At 36.5% G+C, this 27,500-nt stretch overlaps 1 protein-coding gene and 1 pseudogene across 2 annotated transcripts in view; one reads left to right on the top strand and one right to left on the bottom strand.

The window, feature by feature from the left end:
• HAT1 (histone acetyltransferase 1) overlaps positions 1-26,865 on the top strand; it is a 51,189-nt gene extending 24,324 nt beyond the window's left edge. For both annotated transcript variants that reach the window (XM_027128268.1, XM_027128272.1), the window contains exons 5-11: positions 5,618-5,797; positions 6,070-6,191; positions 6,692-6,796; positions 7,124-7,230; positions 16,129-16,280; positions 19,131-19,247; positions 26,423-26,865. In XM_027128268.1, the coding sequence (XP_026984069.1) occupies positions 5,618-5,797; positions 6,070-6,191; positions 6,692-6,796; positions 7,124-7,230; positions 16,129-16,280; positions 19,131-19,247; positions 26,423-26,590 (951 nt within the window). In that variant the 3' untranslated portion in view covers positions 26,591-26,865. The remainder of the gene's footprint in view (positions 1-5,617; positions 5,798-6,069; positions 6,192-6,691; positions 6,797-7,123; positions 7,231-16,128; positions 16,281-19,130; positions 19,248-26,422) is intronic.
• Positions 10,439-13,049, bottom strand: LOC113631707 (28 kDa heat- and acid-stable phosphoprotein pseudogene; annotated as a pseudogene).
• Positions 26,866-27,500: the final 635 nt, after the last annotated feature.

Below are 27,500 nucleotides of genomic sequence, written 5' to 3'. Positions count from 1 at the left end.
TTCAAGCCCGGCTAGATACTCTTTAAAAATGCAGTGGTGGGGGCTTCCCTGGTGGCGCAGTGGTTGAGAGTCTGCCTGCCGATGCAGGGGACGCGGGTTCGTGCCCGGGTCCAGGAAGATCCCACATGCCGCGGAGCGGCTGGGCCCGTGAGCCATGGCCGCTGAGCCTGCGCGTCCGGAGCCTGTGCTCCACAACAGGAGATGCCACACAGTGAGAGGCCCATGTACCGCAAAAAAAAAAAAAAAAAAAAAAATGCAGTGGTGGGTTTTTTTCCTTGTGTTATACAAAATTCACTTTTGTTTGAGGGGTTTGCTGGTTTGGGGTTTTTTGTTTGTTTTTTTTTTTAAGTTTCGGCTGGCAGTGCTGAATTTCTTCCAAAGGAACAATTGACTTAGTTATTGATGAATCTTTCAAATATTATGTGCAGTGAAAATAGCTATGTATTTGCATTGACTTCTAATTGTTCCATTCTTGAAAACCAGCTTTCTCCATTTAGAAGTACTGTGTTAGGAGTAAGAAATCCATCTTTTATAATGCCTTTTTGTAGGACTATTTATTTGCTTCATGGTCGAAGATCACTTATTTAAATTACATGCTCAAGCAGAGACCTCTTTTTCCCCTTATACAAAAAGAATGGGTAGCAGATGTGGGAGGAATGGGCTTGCCTCTTCTCAGTTTGCAGTGCGAATGTTCATTTCACAATGCCTTCTGTGTTCTTGATGCCAGGAATCTAGTGGCAAACAAAGCAAAGTCACTGCTCTCATGAAGCTTACCTTCTTGCCAAGAGGAGCAGTCAGTGAACAAATATTAAATAAACAAATTAATATGTATGAAAATACGTTAATGTATGAAGAAACATTTTGCTGGTTTCTGAATGAAGAGGAGACAGCCATGTAATAATCTGAAGGGATCAATGTATGCAGAGGCCCTGAAATGAGAACATTCTTGGCATTTTTGTTGTCCAGAAAGATCACTGTTGTTAAGTCGTTGTGGTGATGGAGAGAAAGGTAGGAGATGGTTGAAGGGGGTTGGCGAAACTAGGTCATACGGAGTAAGAGTAGTTGATAGCCTTTGGAGGTTTTAAGTAGGTGGGGGTTATATGATAGGGTTTATATTTTTAAAAGATGATTCTGGCTGCTGTGCAGAGAACACACTGTAGGGGGCAAGAGTGAAAGAAGGGAGACCAGAATGTTGCAGTGTTATAGGCCACACTGCATTTAGTTGTCTGGTTAAGGATATCTTTGGAGGTAGAGCCAGTAGCATTTGCTGTTGAATTAAATGTGATTGATGAGGGAAAGAGGAACGAGGAGGATCCCATTGCTTAAGCAGTAGTGGTACTATTCACTGAGATGGGGAAGATAGGAAAAGTAGATTTAAGTGGAAAAAGCCCAAGATTTTTGTTTTAGATGTATTGTTTTGAGGTTATTACATAATATATCATAATTGAGCTTTTGCAGACTCTGCTCTGTGGCATTATTTTTGCATATGAAAAATATAGCCTTTTAGGTGGTCAGAAACCACAGCAAATCTGCTTAGAAGTTATTTGCTTGTTAAAATTTTGCCATTACATTAGTCTTTCATCATCCATTCTTTTTCTTTTACATGCTCTCCAGTGTCACCTGAAATTTTTTAGTTACAATTAAGATGCCTGTAAAACATCTCCACTAGCCATCCTCTTTAAAGACAACATAATTATTTTGAATTTTGCGATACAATAAACTTGATTATTCAGACACTGTTGGTTTGGTCATCTTATGGTTGTCCCTGATCTTTGCCTTTATCAATACCTCCTGCCCTCTCTTGAGGTAATTTCATTGCTTTTTAGTGGAAGGGTGTGTAACTAAGATTGTTCAGTCTTGCTAACTGCTAACATTTTAGGGAAAGTTTTGTTGGAGAAAGTTGAAGTACGTGGATAAGGTTTGTATTATCTGTGAATTTCAGTCATCTGTTTTATCCTTGTCTCTCATTAATATGGATTGAGTTTGAGAGTAGATGAGAGCAGATTTTTTAAATTTTCTGGATTCCTTAGGGCTTTTTAAATAGAAAAATCCTGTGTACTTATAAAAATTTAATCTTGAAGCAAAAAAATAACTCTTTGGTAGACTAATAATATTTCAGTATATTCCACTATATTCTTTTTTTGATAATGGTGTCAGCATTCTTAATGAGTAATTTTATATGAAGTATCATAAAAAGCTTTAAAATTATGTATTTAGATTTTTATCTTGGAACTTTGTTGTGAGTTTAGGTTGCAAAACACTAATGCAGTATAAATTAACATAATGCGACCTTTGTTTTTCCAGTAGTTGAAATATTCACGCTTTTTCTCTACTCCTCTAACAAAATGGAAATTTCTACAGCTTAAATATTGTCAGAGAATGTAAGATTGAGCACGTTATGTAGATACGGAGTGTTTTTGCTTGTTTTTGTAGCATATCTTGAGCAAATTATGTAGATATGGAGTTTTTTTGCTTGTTTTATAGCATATTCTTAGAATTATAGTTAATGTTAAGTCTTCACCACTTCAGCCAAGTAAATGATAGCATGTACTACTATTTAACATGCCTCTAAAGTTGCTATTTCAAAAATAAAGCACCACAGACAAATTTAGACAAATGCTGCTGTTTAAGATAAGACACTAAAGAGGTAATTTGGTTTTCGAATGTGATAAGTACACGTGTACAAGTGTTAACATATTTGTATTACAGCAGACTACCAGTTAGTCTCAGGTACATTGCTTTATGCAGTGATGAAGGATAGTAAAAATTGCTTCATGGAAACATCTCATGTGTAACAAAGTACAGAACATTGGAAATTGAGATGACCATAGTCAGAAAGTATACAATCTAAAATATTTCATCTTGAGTCACCTAAGAGAAGACCTGAATAGAAGAGTTACTTTTATGCTTTCCTTATTAAAAAGATATTGCCAAGGGTTAGGAAAACATTTGTAAGGCATATCCTTATTAAATATATCAGGTTGTATTCTAGATTCTTGATCTAGTCAGCTTAATTTCTTATTCTTTCTAGAACTGTATTTTTACATAATTTTACTTAAAGTTTAGAATATTCTTGAAGATAGGGAATTTTTCAGGGATCTTCAGAAACAGAATCTAAACGTTTAGCCACAAGCATTGGAACTAAAAGGTTTCAGTTAATCTTTAATTCTACATTAAATTGAAAATGAGTATATGGGGGTTTTCTCTAGTGGTAATTGTATTGTCTGGCCAGTAATCCAATATGAAAAATGAATATTTAACTGAACTAAAATATATTTATTTTAGAAAAGAGTACAGATCTGTAAGACATGACAGTTATAGGATTTTTTTTTTCTTAAAGCAGAATCCATTTAATAGAGAAACGCAGGCATTTTTCCTTTAGTGGTGCAAAGTTCTGAATTCTGGGTTTGAAGAGCTGTTTGGTTTTATGTTACGTATTTTATGTAATACATATACATTTTCTCTAATGTATTATATGTAACAGATTCCTTGTTTTTAAACTTGGCCTTTTATTCCCCTGTAAAAGTTCTTAATGTGTAAACTTGCCCAGAGCAAAATATGTATTTGAAGATATTTATTACAATAAATAGGTATCCTCTGAAGGCTGAAAGTTAAACATTAACTCTCTTTCAACTTCGTTGAGCTCAAATCTTTGGCTGCTTTATCTGCTATCTGAACTGCTACTTGAAACTTAGAGTTTCTGAGAAATCTTTGAAGTACATTTGGTGCCTGATATGTGAAGTTATTTGATCGTGCTTTGCAATGCCTTGTTGAGAAGACAGGACACAGGGAAAGTTTTTAAAGTTAAAATTATATACACTGTACATGCCTTGAAGTGTTTTCTTTTAAATTGATAGATTGTAAACCTCTTTATTTAAAAGTAGTGTTTCTTGACTTTTTAAAACTTGAATTAATACTACTTTACCCATCGCTACTTTGGATTTTAATTGCCACACAACAGACCTATTAAACCTATCCCTTATTATTACACTTTCCTCTTGTAATTATTGAATTTGTACAAATTCTATAAAATATGTTTAAGATGGTCTCTTCACATTAAATAGCAGTATCAAGGAAAAATAATTTATCAAATAGTACTTTAAAAATAAGCAAAAGTGGTTCTGTCAAATGCAGTTTATTTGATCCTGAGGGTGAATGGATTGTAAGGACTGGTGCACATATTAGAAATAAGCTGTTGGGCAAAATGTCGAAGAGCTATATTTTTAAATAATAGCTTTTTTTTATAGCTATAAACAAGTTATATATAAATGTTGGTAGTACCAGAGCATTGAAAATAAAACTTGTTTGTGATAAATTCCATCCTTCGTTCTCTATCCGAAAATGTAACTGAATGATAATAAAGTGCTATTCATCTGCAGGTGCATTGCTTCTGCTTAGTTAAAAGATGTTTGAAAGGACAGGAATTAGTAGCATGTTGTATTAGCCTTTTGTAGTGTATTTTGTCCTAAGCATCTTAATTTCCCTGTTTTGAATGCTAAGTAGCAAGGGTCTTGGTTTAGAACTAATACCCATCATGCATGTAAACGGTATGAAAGAGCTGCTTAGTAAGTTAACACAAAGTGTTCTTGTGTCAGTCCTTGTGGAAATAGATACAATACAAACATTACAGCTGAACTCACGGCAAACTCCATTAAGTAAAAACCTGGCCTCATTGTTCAGGAAAAAGTTTGAATAGAATGCAAGCTCATTTTGTTGAATGTAATGTCAGGCTTTTAGGGACTGTATTGAGGGATAAGGTTTTGTTAAGTTGAGACCAATTCATTAAGTTTTATTGCCTGGTGAGAAGCAGTAATACTTTATTGTAAGACTTCATCAAATATTCATGGTTAAAGAGAAGTAGTAAATGTATTCAATCAAGTGGTCTTTGGGGTTTTGTAAAGGATTATGAAGTCTGCTCAGCTGATAGTTTAACATTCATTGAGGTTATTTAACAAGGATAATTTTAATCTCTGAGTTTAATTTTGTTGTCCAGGCTTGCCTTTTTTTACTGTCACAAATCCAACTCTATAAAAATTGTGCCACATTATAGGATGAGTGGATAATATATCCATTCATATAATTTATGTATTTCCTAAGTGGGTATATTTTTTAAGTGATCTTAATTTTGAGTTTCGTGTATGAGGGAGTTATGACCTACTTGCTTATTGTGAGGTTGCCATTTGTTTGGTCAGACCCTAGCCTCACCTCACTACTGCTGGTGATCCTTTCATGTCTTGGATAATATACTCTCCTTGACACATGTAACATAATAAGCAGCTGTGTAAAATAATAAGCAGCCTTTTGTTTTGGCCAGTTTAAATTGTCTTGAAGGGACATAGCATTTTCTACATGATGTTAGAAATTTCTATAGCATTGCCCTCATTCTTGTAGTTGATTTCAGGCTACCCACCTCCTCTTTTTTATTTGTGTTGTACTTGTGTTCATCTGACATTTTTGTGGCAGCATCCTGTACACATGAAACTCATCCTTTCCCAGTTCGCCGTGTGTTTGTACCTTCAGTTTAACAGTGAATTGAAGAAAAACTAAGAAAAACTAAGCATGTTCAACTAAGTCAAATTTATTAATTTTTGTGTGTCCTTTAATCTCCATTCCTTAGGCAGATGATGTTGAGGGCAAAATTAGACAAATCATTCCACCTGGATTTTGCACAAACACGAATGATTTTCTTTCCTTGCTGGAAAAAGAAGTTGATTTCAAGCCATTTGGAACCTTACTTCATACATACTCTGTTCTCAGTCCAACAGGAGGAGAAAACTTTACCTTTCAGATTTATAAGGTAAAGATAAATCTAAATATTCCCTGGGTGAAAGTACCTCATTTGCCTGGAACCTGTATCCTGTTTTGATGGTTTTTTCCGTGATTTATTGTAACTTCAGGAAACAAGTCTTTGTCAGCATTAAAAACAAAGATCTGTTTTGTATGTGTGTCTGTGTACACATCTTAGTCTGAGACTTCTAAACATTTTCCCACAGAATAGTTTTGTGTTCTACAGACTTTCACTTACCTCTGTGATGAGTTTCACCTGACTTTTCCTGGCTTTTTCCCTAGGCTGACATGACATGTAGAGGCTTTCGAGAATATCATGAAAGGCTTCAGACCTTTTTGATGTGGTTTATTGAAACTGCTAGCTTTATTGACGTGGATGATGAAAGATGGCACTACTTTCTAGTGTAAGTACAGTTCTAAAGCAACAGTAGACCTTATTACCTCCACAAAGCCAGCATTTTAATTGTGGCGGCCCAATTATTAGGACAGTATAATGATATTTTTCCCAGGAAAGAAAATCTATTGTTTATGAGGCTTGAGTTTTCCTTCATTATGCTTTGGGAGACCTTGAGAATAGAGTTGAATAAAATGCTGTTGTCCGTTAGGGCCCTGAATGTAGGCTTAAACAGTAAAACGAGCTTTGCCTGTGTTTTCTTTTACTTGCCACCTATTCATCTTTATAATAGGCAAGTGCACTGAAGTGATGTAAAGAGGTCTGATTTATCCAAGTTGCTGCACACCAATTAAGTGAATTGTATATTCAGAACATAGCAGGTGTACCCATTGGGCCCTCACAGAGTAGCTTGCTGACACTGAAAATTCAGTCAGAGAATGGAAAAGAAAATGGACACTGCATGGGAGCGCGACTGTAATTGACCTGCTTGGCTTTCTGTTTTATCTGCAGATTTGAGAAGTATAATAAGGACGGAGCTACACTCTTTGCGACCGTAGGCTACATGACAGTCTATAATTACTATGTGTACCCAGACAAAACCCGGCCACGTGTAAGGTAATTGGCAGTATAACACGTGCCTTGTCTTTTATTTCAGAAGAAGGAACTGCTGAAGTTTCCAATACTTTTTATAATAGTGTTGATTTGTTTTAAAAAAATCACCATTATTCATTGGCTATGTACTGATTTATTTCATTGTTCCCTTTGAAACAGCGTGGAAGATTGAATGTTTACAGTTTTGAGTATCTCAATAATTTTTGGAATTCTTGAAGGTGGATTGAAAAAAAAAATCACACAAACTTTAAAGTGTTTATATTACTATAGTGACTTGCAATTTGTAAACCAGTCATGTTGTGATATTTTAATATAATTTCTTTACTATAGTCAGATGCTGATATTGACTCCATTTCAAGGTCAAGGCCATGGTGCTCAACTTCTTGAAACAGTTCATAGATATTACATTGCATCTCCTTCTGTTCTTGATATTACAGGTATGTAAATTTTGATTTGTTGTTGAAAGAGCCTTTCTAAAAAATCTCTTCTTTACTAATTTTGGTTTTGTCAGAAATAACTATTTTATTTTAAATAGCAGCAGTCTCCTGAGGTCTTTTTGGAACTGTTTAAAAATGGCTTAAGGTTACATTTTAAATCATAAGCCTTTGTGGGATTGGATTGCATCTCTGAGTATGAGGTTCTCATTAATTGAACAAATTGAGGATAATGAATTGAATATATAATGGGAAATCTTAGGCATATATATGTTGCAAGTGTGGTATGACTTATTTGTTCAGTTTATTTGGCAGACAGTTTATAAAATTGATGTATCTTTTCATCTAACTTTACTGCTACTGTTAAATGATTTGGAAACTTGGGAGATACAGAAGTAATTACTAAAGTTAGTTTATATCAAAATTTATAAATTGTTTAAGTGACACCTTCACTAGCTTAGTGACTTGCAAAATTATAGAAACATAATACAAACAATAACACTTCTTTTTAGCTAAGCTCAAAATTGTTTAGCTTCTGTTTACTTATAGAGCTTGGACTTGGTACTACATGAAGGGACTTTTTTGGTGATTTTAATCTAGAGACTTAAGAGTTCACATAAGTAGTCTTTGTCTTCTCTAGTGGGTAATGTGCCAGCAGGGGTTGTTTCTGTGAAGCCTCTTAACCACTTTCTTCTGTCTACTCCAACCAATAAAGTCCTTGATACTTAGCACCAATTAGCAGATAAAGAATTTTATTTCTTAAATCTCAGTGAAGAGTCATCAATAATGGTAGCCTTTATTCATTGCAAACTGAAGTCTCTAAAGAGAAAATGCTAAACATGCTAAAGGACTTGTGAATTTGAAAACTGGGTATTGGCCTTTATTTTCAGTGTTAACATTTCTTAGCATTCTAAATTACTAAATATGCCTTATCAGCTGTTCTAAGATATTTCTCCTCAATTTCCATACCCAGTCCTTTAAAAAAAGAAAAGTACAGAATTTTCCACTCTTTGGTTGTTTTAGTTGCCTATAGCGCCATTATTTTGTATATTTTTTAAACTCTTTGGATCTTTATCAGGCTCTGAATTTCGCTTTGCAATCCAGGATATTCTTTATATTGAGATGGCCTTTTGCTTACTTGACATATAGCCAGATATAGTAAAAATTAAAACTTAACCAGCAATGGCCTATGTTACAGGATAGATAGGTGTTGTGGTGTAATTGCCACCCATTTTTTTTTTTTTTAGCACTTTTTTATTTTGGCCGCGCCTCTCGGGTTGCAGGATCTTAGTTCCCCAATCAGGGATCGAACCCGGGCCCTGGCAGTGAGAGAGCCGAGTCCTAACCACTGGATTGCCAGGGAATTCCCTTTTTTAAGCACTTAAAGTAAAATACTGGAAAACAGTTCTTTATATCATGTGCCATCTTCCTTTTGAGGATGTCAGTATTCATAAGATATACAGCGTTTGAATACATATCGGTTGTATGACCTTACATATAGAATTGGTGATTTGTTTCTTCCAGAATTATGAAGAGAGTTGCATTTGGCAATAGAAATTGATCTTGGGCTAGAATATATCTCACTATTATTAATCTATTAGTTGTATATTAAGAGCTAATTATATCTGTCCTTTAAACGTTCCTTGTAGTACTGGAATATGTTACATGGCTTTTTAGAGTGTTATCTATAAATTTTTTATAATATGAAGGTTTTTTTTTAATGATAGAAGAGCATTTATGTTGGTAGATGATGTATTTAACTTGGGAAAAAACTCAAGTTTTGATCCCATGTATCACTATAGATTTATATCCAAGCAAATTTCATCTTTTAAATGCATCACTCATCTGTGAAGGATGTCACAGATTAATGGGTGTTACCATTTTAGGTTCATTTTCAGGCTGACACCTTTAGTTAAAGTGCTGGAAGACTGAGTGGTGACTTGGCCCCTTATATTAAGCTGCAAACAAAATATTGTTAGTCTATAATGGCTTATTTAAAGCTAAGTGGAAATTTTTTTGCACAGTTTTTTAATATATGTGAAAATTTCAGATAAGACTGTGGAGTGAGATTTTTTAGATTTTTCTCAACTGTAATTCTTTTACCTTTGATGTGTTTTTTCCTAAAATTCTGGGGGTATATAAGTTACTTAAGTTACTTAAGCTTTCACTAATACGAAATTTTATTTTAAACTGATATTAGCAGCACAGTTATTTTTTCTAAACCAGTTCAAGAAGAGGTGGACTTGGAAAAACTGATTTTTTTTTTTTTTTTCCCGGTATGCGGGCCTCTCACTGTTGTGGCCTCTCCCGTTGCGGAGCACAGGCTCCGGATGTGCAGGCTCAGCGGCCATGGCTCACGGGCCCAGCCGCTCCGCGGCATGTGGGATCCTCCGAGACCGGGGCACGAACCCGTGTCCCCTGCATCGGCAGGCGGACTCTCAACCACTGCGCCACCAGGGAAGCCCCAGAAAAACTGATATTGAATAAGCATGTGCCTCACTATTAGCACTTAAAAACATTTTTTTAAAGAGATGCTTGCTTAAGAGTTTGTCACTTAGTAGAGATTTAATTAAAGCAGCTTTATTGAGGTATGATATACATAGCATTAAATTCTTGCATTTTAAGTGTACAGTTCAGTATTCTTAGTACACTTGCCTAGTTTTACAACCTGTTTTAGAATATTTCTGTCACCGTAAAAAGATTCCCTCCTGTCCATTTGCAGTCAGTCCCCATCCCCAGTCTCTTGTATTGAGGTTTGTGATCCATTTTGAGGTAATTTTTGTGCATTATGTGAGGTAAGTTTCTAAATTAATCTTCTTTACATATGGCCATCCAGTTTTCCCAGCAGTTTGTTAAAAAGGCTATCCTTTCCCTTATTGAATTGCCTTCGTATGTTTGTTGAAAATCAGTTGCCCATAAATGTAAAGATTTATTTCTGGACTCTTTAATGATCTATGTCTATCCTTCTACCAGTACCATACCGTCTTGATTTTTTTTCTTTTTTGAAGAAACAGAGGCTGTTTATTCAGAATGCTGTCTTGATTTTTTATTGTAGCTTTATATATGAGTTTTTTTCGTGTGTGTATGTTTTGCCTTAATGATAATGTCAAGTTTAACCTGTTAAATATGTAAGTTGAATTTGTGGAGCATGTTCAGCCTGGTTGCTGTAGAATAAACAGACGTTTCTTCAAATGATTGATGAGTAGAGTTAGAAATGGGTACTGGCCCTGGCCAGGTGGGTGGGAATGGAGCAGAGAGGAGAGGCCTCAGTCAGAGGGGCCTGGCCTGGGACGAGCCACGACCCTCAGGGACCCAGAGGCACAGGCTCCCAGAAGATAGTCCCTCTCTGAGTGAGCACCCAGACGACACAGACTAGGGCTGGTTGTCGCAAACTCATCAGCAGCTGACCCTGGTACAGCCACCCCGGAGGTGCAATCTATGTGACCAGTGGAAACTCTTCTTACCCCACCTCTCAGACACACAACGCCCGTCCCAAAAAGGTTCCAGATTCTAAAAGCAACAAAAACATTCAAATGGTTCCAGAAGAAATAGAGTCTTCATTTTTTGTCTCAAAGGTAGCAGCTGTTCCCTCACCGAAGCACAGTCCTCCTTTTCCCCCAAATGATTTTACATGTAAGATAATGAAGAGGAAGCCCCATGCAGTGAGAGGCTCCTAGCTGTGAGGGGCTACTACAGTGGTGCCAGGGTGTAGGGCGGGCAAGACAGGGCAGAGGTCCTGGCAGTGGGACCCAGTTGCCTGGTGCTTCTTCCTACAAGCCATGCTTACTTGTTCAGGGTGAGCAACTGCATTCATTTCCTGACAGAGTTGCATTATCATTTGTTTTCCTTTCCTCTTTCTTCCTAGCAACCTCCTGCCCCTCTTGCTTTCTGCTCTTTCTGAATGATCGATCACCAGCCAGGCAAGGTGGCCTTGGACTGCTCCGTTTCCCCCGCTAAATACATTTTCATGTAATGCTCTTCTGCTTTTTCTTCTCAATGTCATCATCTTCTCTCCTTGAAAGCTCCTTTGGCCTATCTAGATCTAGTTGCGTGATCTGATTGTCTGTGCCACCTGGTTGGGGTTCTTGATGTTAATGAGCCCTCCTACACCTTTGCTGGTGGTCAGCTTCATCCTCACTGTCTTCTGAGGCTAGAGATTTCTTCTTTCTGGAGTCACCTGCAGCCCCATCTCTACCTTCTTTCCTTGGTCCTCTTCTTCCCTGGTCGCCTGCTTTTCAGCTTGGAGCTCTTTGTCGGTCTCCTTGGGACTCAAACACTGCCTAGCCCAGCCTTTGTGGTCTCCCTTTTGCCCTCTGGGCATCCTGGCTCCAGTGGCAGCAGAGCCTCGACCTTTATATTAAGTTTTGAAATTGGGAAGTGAAAGTCCTCTGTGTTCTTTTTCAAAATTGTTTTGTTATACAGGATCCCTTATATTTTCATAAACATTTCTATTTGTTTTCTACTTCGTTGATCTCCACTTTAATTTTCATTATCCTTATTGCTTTGAGTTTAATTTGTTCTTTTTCTAGTGAAGATTGAAACTTAGGTTATTGATTTGATGTCCTCCTTTTCTAATATAGACATTTAAATAATACTTAAATATATATTTATATATAAATACAAGTACTGCTTTTACTGATCACATAAATTTTCATAAATTGTGCTTTCATTTCATTCAGTTCAAAATATCTTCTAATTTCCGTTGTGATTTCATTTTGACCCATGGGTTGTTTGGAAACATGTTGTTTAATTTCCAAATATTGTGGATTCCCGTATTTCCTTCTGTTGTTGATATCTAATTTAATTCCATTATTGTCAGAGAACATGCTTTGTATGACTTCAGTTATTTTTCATGTATTGAGTTTTGTTTTATGGCCTACGTAGGGGCCACAGACTTTTTCTTTAAAGGACTAGGTTGTAAATATTTTATGCTTTGCAAGCCACATAAATTCTCTGTTGCACAGTCTTACTGGTTTTTTGTTTTTTTGTGTTTTTTACAACCATTTAGAAACCAGTCTTAGTTTACATGTCATACAAAAGCAGGCCATGGATGAGATTTGACCACTGCGCCATAGTTTATAGACCCTTTGCCCAACATATAGTCTATCCTGGTGAATGTTGCACATGTACTTGAAAAGAGTGTGTATTCTGCTCTTGTTAGGTGGAATGTTATATAAGTATCAGTTCAAGTTGGTTGATAGAGCTGTTCAAGCTGTTCTATCCATTATTGAGAGGATAGTGTTGACATTTCCAGCTATTTTTGAATTGTCTGTTTCTCCCTTTAATTCTGTTAGCTTTTATTTCATGTATTTTGGGGTTTTCTTATTAGTTGTGTATATGTTTATAATTTTAATGTTGTCTTTATGAGTTAACTTGTGATAAAATGTGCCCTTTTTTCTCCTGTAATCTTTTTGTCTTAAACTATTTTTTCCTAATTTGTGTGGGGGTGGGGTGGGGTGGGTAATGTCTTAAACTCTATTTTGCCTGATACTAATATGGTCACTCCAGACCTCATATTGTTTGCATGGTATATCTTTTTTCATCCTTGACTTTCAGCCTGTCTTTGAATCTATGATGTTTCTCTTGAAGATAGCATATAGTTGGATCCTTTTTTATTCAGTCTAACAATCTCTGCCTTTTGATAGGAGTGTTTAATATGTTTACACTTAATGTAATTATTGCTATGGTTGAAATTATGCCTGCCACTTTGCTATTTGTTTTCTTTTTTTCCCTTTTGTTATTCATTTTTATTGAAGTTTTTTTTTTTTTAGTTATTTGCTTAATGGTTGCTCTGGGGATTACAATATGCATCTTAATTTATAACAGTCTATTCAGATTAATATTTAATTTCAGTAAAATGAATTGCTCCATCACAGTTATTCTCTCTCCCCTCCTTTGTGCTATTATTGTTACGTAAATTGATATTGCCTCTTTATATCTTGTAAGCCAAACATTGGTTTTATAATTATTTTTTCATGTAATTGTCCTTTAAACCAGTTGAGAGAAAAAAAAATATTTATTCCAGTTTTTATATTTATCTTCATAACTATTGGTGTTCTCAATTTCTTCTTGTGGACTTGAGGTACCATGTTTCTTTAGCCTAAAGAACTTCCTCAGTATTTCTTGAAAGGCAGGTCTGCTAGCAACACATTTCTTCAGTCTGCTTTTCTGGGAATGTCCTTATTTCACTTCCATTTAGAAGGATAATTTTGCTGGATATAGAAATCTTGACGGACAGTATTTTTCTTTCAATACTTTGAATATATCACCCCACTGATTTGTGGCCTCCATGGTTTCTGATGAGTTGTTTCCTCTTGCGGCTTTCAAGATTTTCTGTTTGTCTCTAGCTTTTGACAGTTTGATTATAATGTATTTAGATGTGGATCTCTTTGTGTTTTTCGTAGTTGAAGTTTGTTGAGCTTCCTGGATGTATAGATAAAGGTTTTTCATCAAATTTAGGAAGCATTTGGCCATTATTTCTTCAACTATTCTTTCTGTCTCTTTCTCTCATCTTTCTTTTTGAGACACAGATTACAGTTATGTTGGTACACTTGAATGGTTTTAATTTAGGTTTATGTCAGTCCACTTTACATTTTATAAAGCTGCGGAGTACAAGTGAGGAGGTTATTGTAGTTGCTGAAAAAAACACTGGTGGCATCACATAGGAGAGGAATCAGAATGTCCTTCAGATTTCTGGGTGGCTTGTATAACTCCATGGTGTGACCAGATTAATATGGAAAAGACTGAAGAATGAGATAAAGTAACTAATTACATTACAATCTTATGTTTATTTGGTGATTTTCTTTGTAGATCTGCATTTGTTATTTTGTTTACTGTTGATTTTATTATATGTACATTCCTGATAGATCATAATTTCATAACAAACTGATGCCATGACAGAATTTCACTTTACCACCTTAAAGCCACGGTCATATAATGTTTACCTAATAATTACATGTATATGAAGTGCTGCATAGAAGCATAAAGATGATATTTAAGTACATATGGATTGAATGAATAAATGACTCAATCATAAAACATTACCCTTAGCTCAGACGCTTTTATAAACAGCTTTATTGAGATATAGTTAACATGTCATACAATCCACTTATTTAAAGTGTACAATTTTTTAAAATTTAATTAATTAATTTGTCTGCGCTGGGTCTTCGTTGCTCTGTGCGGGGTTTCTCTAGTTGTGGCAAGCGTGGGCTACTGTTTGTTGTGGTGCATGGGCTTTTCATTGCGGTGGCTTCTCTTGTTGCAGAGCACAGGCTCTAGGCATGCGGGCTTCAGTAGTTGTGGCTCGCAGGCTCAGTAGTAGTGGCTCATGGGCTCTAGAGTGCAGGCTCAGTAATTGTGGCGCACTGGCTTAGTTGCTCCGTGGCATGTGGGATCTCCCTGGACCAGGGCTCGAACCCGTGTCCCCTGCACTGGCAGGCGGATTCTTAACCACTGTGCCACCAGGGAAGTCCCAAAAGTTATAAATTTTGATATAGTCCTATTTATCTACTTTTTCTTTAGTTGCTTGTGCTTTTGGTTTGTTGTCTAAGAAACCATTGCCTAACCAAAAGTCATGAAGATTTACTCCTATGTTTTCCTCTTTGTAGTTTTACCTCTTACACTTAGGTCTATGATCCGTTTTGAGTTAATTTTTGTGTATTGTGTGAGGAAAAGGGATCCAACCAACTTCATTCTTTTTGCTGTGGAGATCCAGTTGTCCAAGTGCCATTTGTTAAAAGACTATTCTTTCTCTCATTGAATTGTCTAGGCACCCTTCTCAAAAATTAATGGGTCATAAATGTATGGGTTTATTTTAAACTCTCAACTCAGTTCCACTGATCTACATGTCCATCCTATGTCAGTACCACACTGTCTTCATTACTGTAGCTTTGTAGTAAGTTTTGAAATCAGGAAATCTGAGTCCTCTAACTTTTGTTCTTTTTCAAGGTTGTTTTGGCTATTCTGAGTTCCTTGCATCTCCATATCAGTTTTAAGATGAGCTTGTTAATTTCTGCAACAAAAAAAGCCAGCTGGGATTTTGATAGGGATTGCATTGAATAATTTGTAGAGTATTGATATTGTAACAAAACTGTCTTGTGAACTATGAACTAGCTCAGACGTTAACATTCTTTGTTTCAAGTCTTCTACAGATCAGAAAATGAGGGCTCAGAGAAGTGAGGTAATTTGCCTAAAGTCCTACATCTGTGAATGACAGAACTGGGACTCAAACACATGTTCTCTGGCTGCAGTATTTTTTCTACCTATCATGTTTTGATATTTTCCTTGTCCACTACTTAGTCTAATGTAGCTAACATAGACAAACATAAAGGAACATCTATGCTATCCAGATGCAATGAAGAAAGAATCAAAATCATATTTTCATTTTATTCTCTAAATAAAAAAGATTTGTTTTGTAAAAGGAAGAATTTTTTTAACTGGGTGAAAGAAGCCTAGCAGACTATAAAGGTTATTAAAGTAAAGGAGTTATAAATTGAGCTTTGGAACCCTTAGGTATCAGAAAATACTTGCTTTTGGAGTTGATTATGCAAACTTGAATCTCTTGTTTATACAGCTGCTTTAACTGAAAATAAAACTAAGGTACATATATATGATAACAAACCAGTCAAAAAGTTTACATTTGAAAAGGAGTAGCTCTAATTTCACAAATAATATGTATGTATTTGCAAAAGGATTGCATCTATAATTTTATTTGACAAAGATAATAGTGCTTGCTGTTGTTTGATTTATAAGGAATAATCCTTTCACGTTGTAACTTTTGTATATATGTATAATTCTTTTAAGAATATTTGCCTTTTCTAAGCTTAGCATGTATATTGAGGTTGCAAATGATGAAGAAATTATGTTAGGTAAGGGAAATGTTATCCTGCTTTATTTCTTTAGCGGAAGATCCATCCAAAAGCTATGTGAAATTAAGAGACTTTGTGCTTGTGAAGCTTTGTCAAGATTTGCCCTGTTTTTCCCGGGAAAAGTTAATGCAAGGATTCAGTGAAGATATGGCAATAGAGGCTCAACAGAAGTTCAAAATAAATAAGGTACTTTTAGTCTGTAGGAGGAAAACATTCAAACTTTGAAAAAAAAATTTTTTAAGTACATATGTAATTTAAACATTGCAAATACATTAAGAATACAGGCCCTGAAGCCAAATTGCCTGGGGTCAAATTTGGCTTCACCACTTGCTCTTAGGGCAATTTAGTTTACCTCCTTGTGCTTCAATTTTCTCATTAATAGAATGGAAAGATAATTGATTTCATGGCTATATTAAGTGTAACAAGGAGAACAAAGATGGATAGTAGGATCTTATTTTTGCTTTTTAAGAAAATGTTTATCTAAACTGGTAAAGTAGTTAATGCCCCTGGAGACTGTATTGGTGGGGAGGAGGGTTGGAATAAAACACTTAACTTTCACTTTTTATACTTCTATATATGTTTGTTTGAATTTTAAAGTAGTAAATATCTTAAGTACAGAAAAAATAATATGGGAGTTCAGAGGAATTTGTTACATTTATGTAAGCAAGAAATCAGAGTATTTCATAGAAGGGATGCATTTGATCTAAGCCTTGAAGAATGGGTAGGTTTTGGATTATAAACGTATGAGGGATGAAGAGTATTCCAGTAATAAGGAGTAGCAATTAGTGGTGGTGGTGGTATGAATTGGGAGATTGGGATTGACATATATACACTAATATGTACAAAATAGATAACTAATAAGAACCTGCTGTGTAAAAAAATAAACAAAATTTAAAAAAAAAGGACTAGCACTTGATACTATTGACCTCCCCTCCCTTGGCTTCTAAGGTACTACAGTTCCTGGTTTTCCAGTTAACCACTGTGCTCATCTTTTTTTGAGATACTGTCTACTAGCTTCTACTGCTCCCTAAATATAATTCTTCCCCAGAGTTTTTTATCCAGTCCTCATTTCTTCTCATTCTACTTAATTCTACCTGGAAGAGCTCATCTAAATCTTCAATCCAAATTTTCCTCCTGAGCTCCAAAACTGTATACCAAAAGTTTACTAGTCACTGACCTTCAACAAGAAACTTAATTTAAATTGAAACTTTCCATCTTCTCCTGCATAAAAACACTTTAATGGCTTCCTGGCTTTAAGATAAAATGTGATTTTAGAAATAATTTATATTTCCAGACTGTATTAAACCTTTATTAATGAGAATTTATTTAATAGCTCAGCCTTTAAAAGAAAGAGAATATGAGCACATTATTGGGATTAAAACTCCTTAGTATGGCACACAGATCCCATCATAATTTGGCCCCTGCCTACCTTGCTAGCCTCAGCTTCCTACCGCTTTCCCACACGCTCTGGCTTTGCTGAACTTCTTGTTATTTCCCAACTATGCTACAACTTTCCTCCTTTTATGTCCCTGTATATAAGCTGCTCCCTTTGCCCTTATACTCCCCTTCTCCTGTTCCTCCATCTTTGCTTGGCCAGGTAGTACTCATTTTTTCAGGCTCAGCTCAAGTGTTTCTTCCAGAAAGTTCAATGTTATCTTCTTAACTTCTATATACCTGACCTCTTCCCCACTCCCAATAAATAGGTAAGTGAAATGACAGAAATAGGAGAACTGTAGGCCTACTCCTTTGGCTTCAGTGTTACCCAAACTTCCTGATTCTTCTCATATTTCTTTGACTGTTTTTCTCTGTCTTTTGTCTGCTCCTTAACTGTCACTATACTACAGGGTTCTGACCTCTCCCCTGTCTTCACTGTGTATGTTTTCCTTGGGTGATCTTAACCATTAACTAGTCTTATGGTTTAAACTCTTGCCCTGTATACTGATATTGCTTAAATCCTTACCCTTAGACTAGAATTTTCTTCAGATTTATATGTTCTGCTGCCTCCTAAATCTCTCCTACTCTGAAAACTGTTATTCCATACCCTCCTCCACAGCCAGTCTTAACTCTTCTATATTTCTAGAATCCTTGGTCCCTTAGTATTCTTATTTGTGCTATCTCAGTTCCTGCCCTTGTCTTTTTTTTTTTTTTTTTTTTTGGCTGTATTGGGTCTTCATTGCTGCATGTGGGCTTCTCTCTAGTTGACGGGCTTCTCATTGCGGTGGCTTCTCTTGTTGCGGAGCACGGGCTCTAGATACGCGGGCTTCAGTAGTTGTGGCTCGCGAGCTCTAGAGCGCAGGCTCAGTAGTTGTGGCGCACAGGCTTAGTTGCTCCGCGGCGTGTGGGATCTTCCCGGACCAGGGCTCGAACCCGTGTCCCCTGCATTGGCAGGCGGATTCTCAACCACTGCGCCACCTCATCATTTTTTGCCTGATTTAATAACTGAGCTTCCTAATTGGTCTCCCTCCCCTTCTTTTGCTACCATTTTTATGTAGCTGAGAAAATGCTTTATTTAAAACTCAAACCTGTTACCAACTAGATAAAACCCAGCTCTTTAACCCAGTATGTAAGGCTCAGTGCTCTTGCTCCACCCTCACTCTGCTGCTACTCCTCGCGTTTTTTTTGTTTGTGCTCGAGCAGTGTCAAACTGCTTCTGCATGTGTGTGCATGCGACATGCACACACACATAGTGCCCTCGCCTCTTTTAAGTATAGCATGCTCCCGTTCCTTTAAGATTCACTCAGGTTTTATTCCCCCAGGAATCCTCTTCTAACATTTCCCCCATTCCCAGGCTGTGCTACCATAATATCCTATGCATATTTCTATCATTAAATTAACCATACCTTAGTCATTTGTGTTACCCACTAGACTGCTAGCTCCTTGAGGACAGAGATTATATATCTTTTATTGCTTTTTGTCTGGTACCTAGCACAATTTCTGGCCTATGACAGATATTCAATATATGCTGTGTTCTTTTGGGAAAGTGTTACTATTTTGTAATTTGAAATGTTCATATTTTTCTTTTGTTTGGTTTATTAGCAACATGCCAGACGGGTTTATGAAATTCTTCGACTACTGGTAACTGACATGAGTGATGCTGAACAATACAGAAGCTATAGACTGGATATTAAAAGAAGACTAATTAGCCCGTATAAGGTAGGACTTTCAAGAGTCTTAAACATTATATTCTTGTCACTGTTTAAAATAAAGAAGAAAATCTAGCAAATGCCAATGTATGGGAGAGTCCAAATCGTTTTGCTAAATTAACTTTTACAAAAGTGAAAATATTCTTCCAGTTAGTTATAAGAATTCTCCCTGTCATAATTTTCCAATGTAAGCTATAAATCTGTTTCCATTCACTTAAAAATTAATCCCAAGGATAGTCTACTCATGATTATTTTTTTCTTTCATTTGTATGCATCTTCTTAAAACCTGAATGCCCAGAATCTTCCCTAACAAAGTTATCTTGTTAGTTTTTTCTAATTGTCTTCCCATTTGTCATATATATTCTGTTTACCTTTGCTCCTTTCTTCCTAAATATGGCCTTGATTGCCATTTGTAACCTCTATATTTGACCATAGCTGAAATTGCAACTTAGTGTTGTTTACCTCTTTTTTTGTTATTGTTGTTGTTGTTGTTATTCTTGCTCCATTTCCCCCGCTTTTTTTCATCTCCTTTATTTTCCTCTAGCTCAAAAATCTCCCCTCCTAGATCAGGTCTGGCCTCATCATCATTTGGCCGTTATTAAGGTAGATATTGTCCACGCCAGCTTGTGTGGAGGAGGATTTGCTGTGATTCTTGTAGCTGGGCAGTAATCTGATTGGAGAGAATATTCATTTATTTATTCAACAACTAATTATTGAGCACCTGACATGTGGTTGCTGCATTTGAATACACTATACCTAGAGACTTATACAGGACAGTAGCTGAGAACATAAATGACAAATTCGAATCTGTCTTAAGATTGAAAGAGAAAGTCAATTAATAATGAGTACTTAATGTATCAAGTACACATAGTTCTGATTTTTCTTTTTTTTAAATATTTATTTATTTTATTTGGCTGTGCTGGGTCTTAGTTGCGGCATGTGGGATCTAGTTCCCTGACCAGGGATCGAACCCAGGCCCCCTGCATTTGGAGCGCAGAGTCTTAGCCATGGGACCACCAGGGAAGTCCCTGATTTTTCTAAATTAATCCAAGTTTTATTTATCATAGATTCTGCTTTATAGAGCCAGTCTTTTGAATGTTGATGGTATATAGGTCGTACTACTCGTTGAATCCCAGCTCTTTTCCTTTATCACATCTTGTTTGCAGTGCAACCGTATTTCCTAATTTGTTATTGTAATTCTAAACATATCACATTCTGAATATAAAAATAATTATTTGCCTATGACTATAAATCCTTGTATCTCGAATTCATATATATTTTTTTCTTCATAGTGCCATTTTATTAAGCAATTTAATGGATGGATTTTCTATCTTATGAACTACCATCTGCATATAACAGGTTGTAATAAATTATAATGGTCTCTGTTCCCAAAAATTGTCTGAAGTAACATTTTATTCTTTATCAATCCTTATGTTTATCAATTCAGAAACATCAGAAAATTGGTAGAAATAGTACTTTCCAAAGATTTTGATCTTTAATATTAATTTGTTAGCTAGAAAATTTCTTTATGATGAAATTAGGCATGTAGAACAATATAATTAGGTGTTATGACAACATTTAAGAGTATTAAAACTGTTTTACCAAAGTAAAATAATTGAATTATGCATCTCAGATACTTGTGATATTTTATATAGGCAGATGTAGCAAATGAGAGAGAATGAATTCTAAGTATATATAGTAGTCATGAAGTTATGCCAAACAATGGGAATTTCTGTAGTTCATAAAAGCAAGTATTGTCTACTCTTAAAGAATGATGATTTTTTTTTTATATTAAGTATCCTCACCTGTCTAGCAAGTTCACCTTATCTAAAAGACAACCAAAGACTGGTTATTAAACTCTGTAAATTCTTAACAGCCAAAAGGGGTATTACCATCCTTGCACTAAAGCTCATACACAAATTATAAATTCTTCAGATACTTGCTCAAACCCTAGTTATAGTATGCACATTTTAATGAGTTTAGTTATCCAGTATTCTTTCTCATTGAGAAAACCAAGAAATCTTGAGGGTCCTCTCCCCTACTTTGGGTTGATAGCCACAATGTGGTTGAAAACTTACCACAAACTTAGTAAAAGCCTAGAAATAGTTGAATGCCCTATAGGCATGGGAGGAGTTATAAGATTTCTTTGTTGAATGTACGCAAGTGATTTTCTCCAATTTGTCATTCCAAGTTGATACTCATATACTTCGTTGTGCTATCACAGCATTCTCAAATGCAAAATTATATTTAAGAATAAAGTAAAATTGCTTAATATTGAGTGTGGCTTCAAATTTTTTTAGGTCTTAAAATGTATGCCAAATGGGGAAAGTTTGGAGTTTAGAATTTCCATTTTTACTTCAACACATTTTATGAAAAGAAATTATAATTTAGATTGTCATAAGTTATTACTGAGGTATGAAATTATTTACTGATAGCAAAGTCCACCAGTTCTGTGCTGCCTTTATTTGAGGGCTCAAGTTTCTGTATCAGCTTAATCACACTGTCCCACTAAGAAATTTTTTGGGTAGCTATTAGAAGTAGTTGTACCTTACTTTAAAAGTTGTAAACACTGATAATTCATTTGTATCAGTGCCAAGAAGGGATAAAAATAACCTGTATTAACTAGAATCATTTTTTAAAAGCACAAAAAGAAACTCTATTAGTACAGAAGTAATTTTCAGGTGTTCAAAAAATAAATTTGAACAATTTGGCTAAAAAAAGAAAAGTTGGTACAGCTGCTTGATTTTTAGCATTAAAGTTTTTATAGTGTTTCATGGGCATTTTTTTTTTTTTTTTTGCGGTATGCGGGCCTCTCACTGTTGTGGCCTCTCCCGTTGCGGAGCACAGGCTCCAGATGCGCAGGCCCAGCGGCCACGGCTCACGGGCCCAGCCGCTTCGCGGCATGTGGGATCCTCCCGGACCGGGGCACGAACCCGTGTCCCCTGCATCGGCAGGCGGACTCTCAACCACTGCGCCACCAGGGAAGCTCTCATGGGCATATTTTAATTCATAATTGGTTTACAAGTATAAAATTTAGAATCATTTTTATAATATTGGATTTGGAATCAGAAAACTCCATTTTGAGGTCTAGTTCTACCTTTTACTAATTGTGTGAGTGTCGACAGCTTATTAACGTCTGGGTATTAGGCTTCTCTAAAATGGAAATGCCTCCATAGTGAGGAACTGAAGAGAAAGAAATACAATGCATTGTACATGTTTTTAAAGATAATCTTTTTTTTTTTTTTTTTTTGGCGGTACGCGGGGCTCTCACTGTTGTGGCCTCTCCGTTGCGGGGCACAGGCTCCAGACGTGCAGGCCCAGCGGCCATGGCTCACGGGCCCAGCCGCTCCGCGGCATGTGGGATCTTCCCGGACCGGGGCACGAACCCGTGTCCCCTGCATCGGCAGGCGGACTCTCAACCACTGCGCCACCAGGGAAGCCCTAAAGATAATATTTTGAGAAGTCTTAGGACTCGTCAATGCCTCCACACCATTACTATTTTTAAATTCTTACAAAAGAACCTTATCTCTTTAGTTCACAAAAGAGACTAGTTCAGCAGACAGAAATTAAGGAACCCTTAGAAGTGGTGGCATTTTTGAGATTATATTTGTAAACCCTCTTGGAACCTGTGAAAACTAGGCAAGAAGGAAGAATTGTTTTCTGGACCTTTAACACATTACATGTGTTAAAGCCAAATGTTAACATAAATAAATTGACACTAATACCATCTTTAATTTGTCTGCATTAATTAAAATTAGCAACAGCCCTAATCTATGAAGGAATTAACTTTTTATTTTTGGAGGGTGAGAATTATTCTGAGCCTACAGGAGGTCTATTTCAATCTTAAGGAGTTCTGTCTTTCAGTATTTAATTTGTACTCCCAATGTATGTCACTTTGCTGGATAGAGGTGTTCCCCAAATCAGTTTTTTTGTTTTTTGGTTTTTTTTTTGCGGTACGCGGGCCTCTCACTGTTGTGGCCTCTCCCGTTGCGGAGCACAGGCTCCAGACGCGCAGGCTCAGCGGCCATGGCTCACGGGCCCAGCCTCTCCGCGGCATGTGGGATCCTCCCGGACCGGGGCACGAACCTGCGTCCCCTGCATTGGCAGGCGACTCTCAACCACTGAGCCACCAGGGAAGCCCCAAATCAGTTTTTTGTTTTTTGGGGGTTTTTTTGGCTGTGTTGGGTCTTCGTTGCTGCGCGTGGTCTTTCTCTAGTTGTGGCGAGCAGGGGCTACTCGTCATTGTGGTGTGTGGGCTTCTCATTGCAGTGGCTTCTCTTGTCTCTTGTTATGGAGCACGGGCTCTAGGCGCGTGGGCTTCAGTAGTTGCAGCATGTCGGCTCAGTAGTTGTGGTACACAGGCCCTAGAGCGCAGGCTCAGTAGTTGTGGTGCACGGGTTTAGTTGCTCCGCGGCATGTGGGATCCTCCGGGACCAGGGATCAAACCCGCATCTCCTGCATTGTCAGGCGGACTCCTAACCACTGCGCCACCAGAAAAGTCCCAGTTTATTTTTTTTAATTTTTTTTTTAAACACATTATTTAAAAGATTAATTTGTAATATTTCATACATATACAAAGTGTTGTGTATATATAGTTTCAGGAATATTAAAGTTATTTTAATATTCCTGAACAGTAAACAAGTTATTTTAAAAATTGAACCACAGTTTACATGCTCATGAGGAGCTTCTATATAATAGTTTCACATTTTTCCATAAAGCTAGTACATGTAGTTTTTATTCCAAGGTACTTAGAACTCTTAAATTTAATTCAGAGATGTACTGCCATGCCCATAAAAATTATAATAGAGATTAATTGTGACATCCATCTGAAAAAAACTGACAATGAAGAAATTGAAGGTGGCAAGGAAGGGGGAGATAAATTGGGGAAGTAAGCACTCGTAGAGATTTAAAAACAAGATAATTTAAAACAGTATGTTACTGGCACATGATTCATTCTATAGGTTATTTGGAACAGAATTGATAGTCAAGAAATATTTAAGAATTAATATGATGGTTCTGTTGTATATAAGAATTTAATATGATTGGAGGCATATTCAAGCAGTATGGTTAGATTATTTCATAAATGTTATAACTGGTTAGCAGTTTAGAAAAATAGCTTTTATTCCTACCACATACCACAATAATTTTTGGATGCATAACCCTTTAGTTCCTGAGCTGTTTCCTTAACTTAGATGTTCTCATATAGGGCAGTTGCGCCTCTTGGCAGAAAAAATAACTTCTACAGCAGAAACAAAGCATTTATCATCCACATGATTGAAGAGTAAGAAATATACTGTCTTTCCAGGCCTTGGGAGCAATAAATTTGAATTTTCATCACTTCTCTAGAATATTCAAAGTGTGGTTAGAAGATCAGCAGCATTGGGAATTCCCTGGTGATCCCGTGGTTAAGACTCTGCGCTTCCACTGCAGGGGGTACCGGTTTGATCCCTGGTTGGGGAACTAAGATCCCCCAAGCCGTGCTGGGCGGGAGGGGTCGGGGGGGAGATCAGCAACATTAACATAACCTGGGAACTTGTTAGAACTGTAGAATCTCACCCCACCCCAGACCTGCTGAATCAGAATCTGCATTTTAACAAGGTTCCCAGGTGATCTTTGTGCACATTTAAGTTTGAGAAGCACTGTATATGTCTATATTCCAGAATTATTAGGGTTTCCTTTAAGGAGACATTTATTAGTTTTTAGGATGGATTTAAGATACCATTTTTAGGGTTTTGTGGGGTTTTTTTTTTAATGTCTTTGGAAGTCAGTTAGATATAGGGACTCAGAATACAGACTTCCAATCAGATCATTAAGAGCTGAATCCTGGCTTCTCAGCTTGCTACCTCCATAAGTTATTTAACTCCTGCACCTTTTTTTTCTTTATCAATTGAAGAAAATTATAGTGCCTGTCTTATAGAGTTGTTAGGATTACATGAGTTAATATATGTGATTCCTGTTCTCTATGTAGAGTTATCTCTTCGTTATATGCTTTAATAAAAGAGGATTGATATAATCTAGAACAGTTTATCCAAAATGTATGAAGGTTTCATATATTACAGTGTTTTATATAATGCAGTGTTGCCACCCACCCAGGAATCTTGGAGTCCTTCTTCATTCTTCTTTCCCCACATCACCCAGTGTTTTCTTCCCTAAATCTGTTCTGTTCCTTCCATCTCTGCTGCTACTGACTTGGTCTAGACTTTCATCATCTCTTACTTGAAGCGCTGCAGGAGCTGCTGACCTGGCCCCCCAGTCCTGTCCTCAGCATTACTAACAGTATTGTTCTGATACAGTGTCCTGTTTAAAAGTTGTTACCAGCCCCTCAGTGTGGTGCAAACTCCTCAGCATGGTGGTTTCCTTCTCAGTAAAATGGAGAGGGTTTAATAAGATAATGTATGTCTGGACAGTAGAGACTCAGTAAATGCTAGTTAATATTGTTTTTTAAAATGTGACAGGGCTTCCCTGGTGGTGCAGTGGTTGAGGGTCCGCCTGCCAATGCAGGGGACACGGGTTCGTGCCCCAGTCCAGGAAGATCCCACATGCCGCAGAGTGGCTGGGCCTGTGAGCCATGGCCGCTGAGCCTGCACGTCCGGAGCCTGTGCTCCACAACGGGAGAGGCCACAACAGTGAGAGGCCTGCATACCGCCAAAAAAAAAAAAACAGTGACAGTTTTGGGCTCATCTTTCTGAAACTCTTCCAACAATTTATGTTGAAATTAACATGTGGTCCATAAATACATCTCTGGGTAAGGGAACTCATAAATGAGCCTAGTGGCAGAAGCCAGTTTGGAATGAAAATTAATGTAATTAATGATTAAATAGTGAGATGAAATAATAGCACTTAATCTCAGTTGTCTTTCTTCAGTTAATATATTTTTTTTTATTAAAGAAGTATTTGAGTGTCTGTCCTGGCCAGTTCTTTATTATGCTTTGGAGAGGGGGCTGTTAGTCACATATCTATATTTACCATTAACTGACACAAATTACACATCTTCTGGAACCTTCCTTTTAGAGAGTTTATAATTCATGGTTAACATTATGTTTAGGCTTCCTTAAGAAAAAACGTATGGGACAAATTTGGGCATATTCCTTCTACTATTATTTTTAACATTGGAGACTTATATTTCTTTATATTAGAATTATATTAGCTTTCTTAGTCTAACCAATAATTGTGTTTGTTGCTTAGAAAAAACAGAGAGATCTTGCTAAAATGAGAAAATGTCTCAGACCAGAAGAACTGACAAACCAGATGAACCAAATAGAAATAAGCATGCAACATGAACAGCTGGAAGAAAGCTTTCAGGAACTTGTGGAAGATTATCGACGTGTTATTGAACGCCTTGCTCAAGAGTAGAGGTTATACTTCTCTGTACAGGAAGTTTGAAAATTTCTGTACATGTGTTGTGAAAAATCAGATGATGACTTTAATTTTAAAATCTTGTAACATTTTACTTACATTAAAAGTTATCTTTAGTTAAATATTTTCTTTTGGAGAGATTGTATATTTTAAAATACTGTTTAGAGTCTATGAGCATATATTACATTAAAAAAAGATATAGCTTCTAAAATACCACTGCACTTGCTTCCCTTCTTAAACAGTGTAATAAATGCTTAGTTGTGATATGTTAATGTGTACTGATATGATTCTTAAATACTTATGATAAACTTCTTCAGTCCTGTTAAAAAACGTTAGGTTTTAAGCTTTTACTATAATTCCTCCCACACTTTGCTTCTAAGATTTTACATCTGGCACCTTTAAAACACATTTCTTTAAGGTCTTCCTAGTGCTCTTGGTCTTACTATGTGATTTTTCTAAGTAGGAAACGTTCCTAGTGTAGAGTTGTTTTAAATAAACTATTAACCACTTGTTGGGAGTAGGGCGGGTAATAGAAGGGAAACTAAATACAGCCTAAAACCTAAATGTTTGGCATCAAATATTAATTGAAGATAATTTGGAAGTTACCATAAACATTTTATAAATAATAATATAAGATAGAAATCAGTTCATAAATCCAGTTTACACACCATTGTTGAAATATATCTTGTGTAAAATGAGGTATATATCTCTTGTGATTTGATATAAGGTTACCAAGATGTTGAAGTCCAACAAGGAAAGAAACAAAGTAATGATAAATTGCTTAATATAGTCTTTATTTTATTGAAGTAGAGCTAAATAAGTTGCTTGATACAGTCATTAAAAGTTAAAACTTGGGCTTCCCTGGTGGCGCAGTGGTTGAGAGTCCGCCTGCCGATGCAGGGGACAC

Source organism: Aethalodelphis obliquidens, unplaced genomic scaffold (assembly GCF_003676395.1).
Source record: "Aethalodelphis obliquidens isolate GAN/ISIS:26980383/991018 unplaced genomic scaffold, ASM367639v1 scaffold2, whole genome shotgun sequence".
Taxonomy (NCBI): Eukaryota; Metazoa; Chordata; class Mammalia; order Artiodactyla; family Delphinidae; genus Aethalodelphis; species Aethalodelphis obliquidens.
This window is presented reverse-complemented; position numbering and strand designations above follow the sequence as displayed.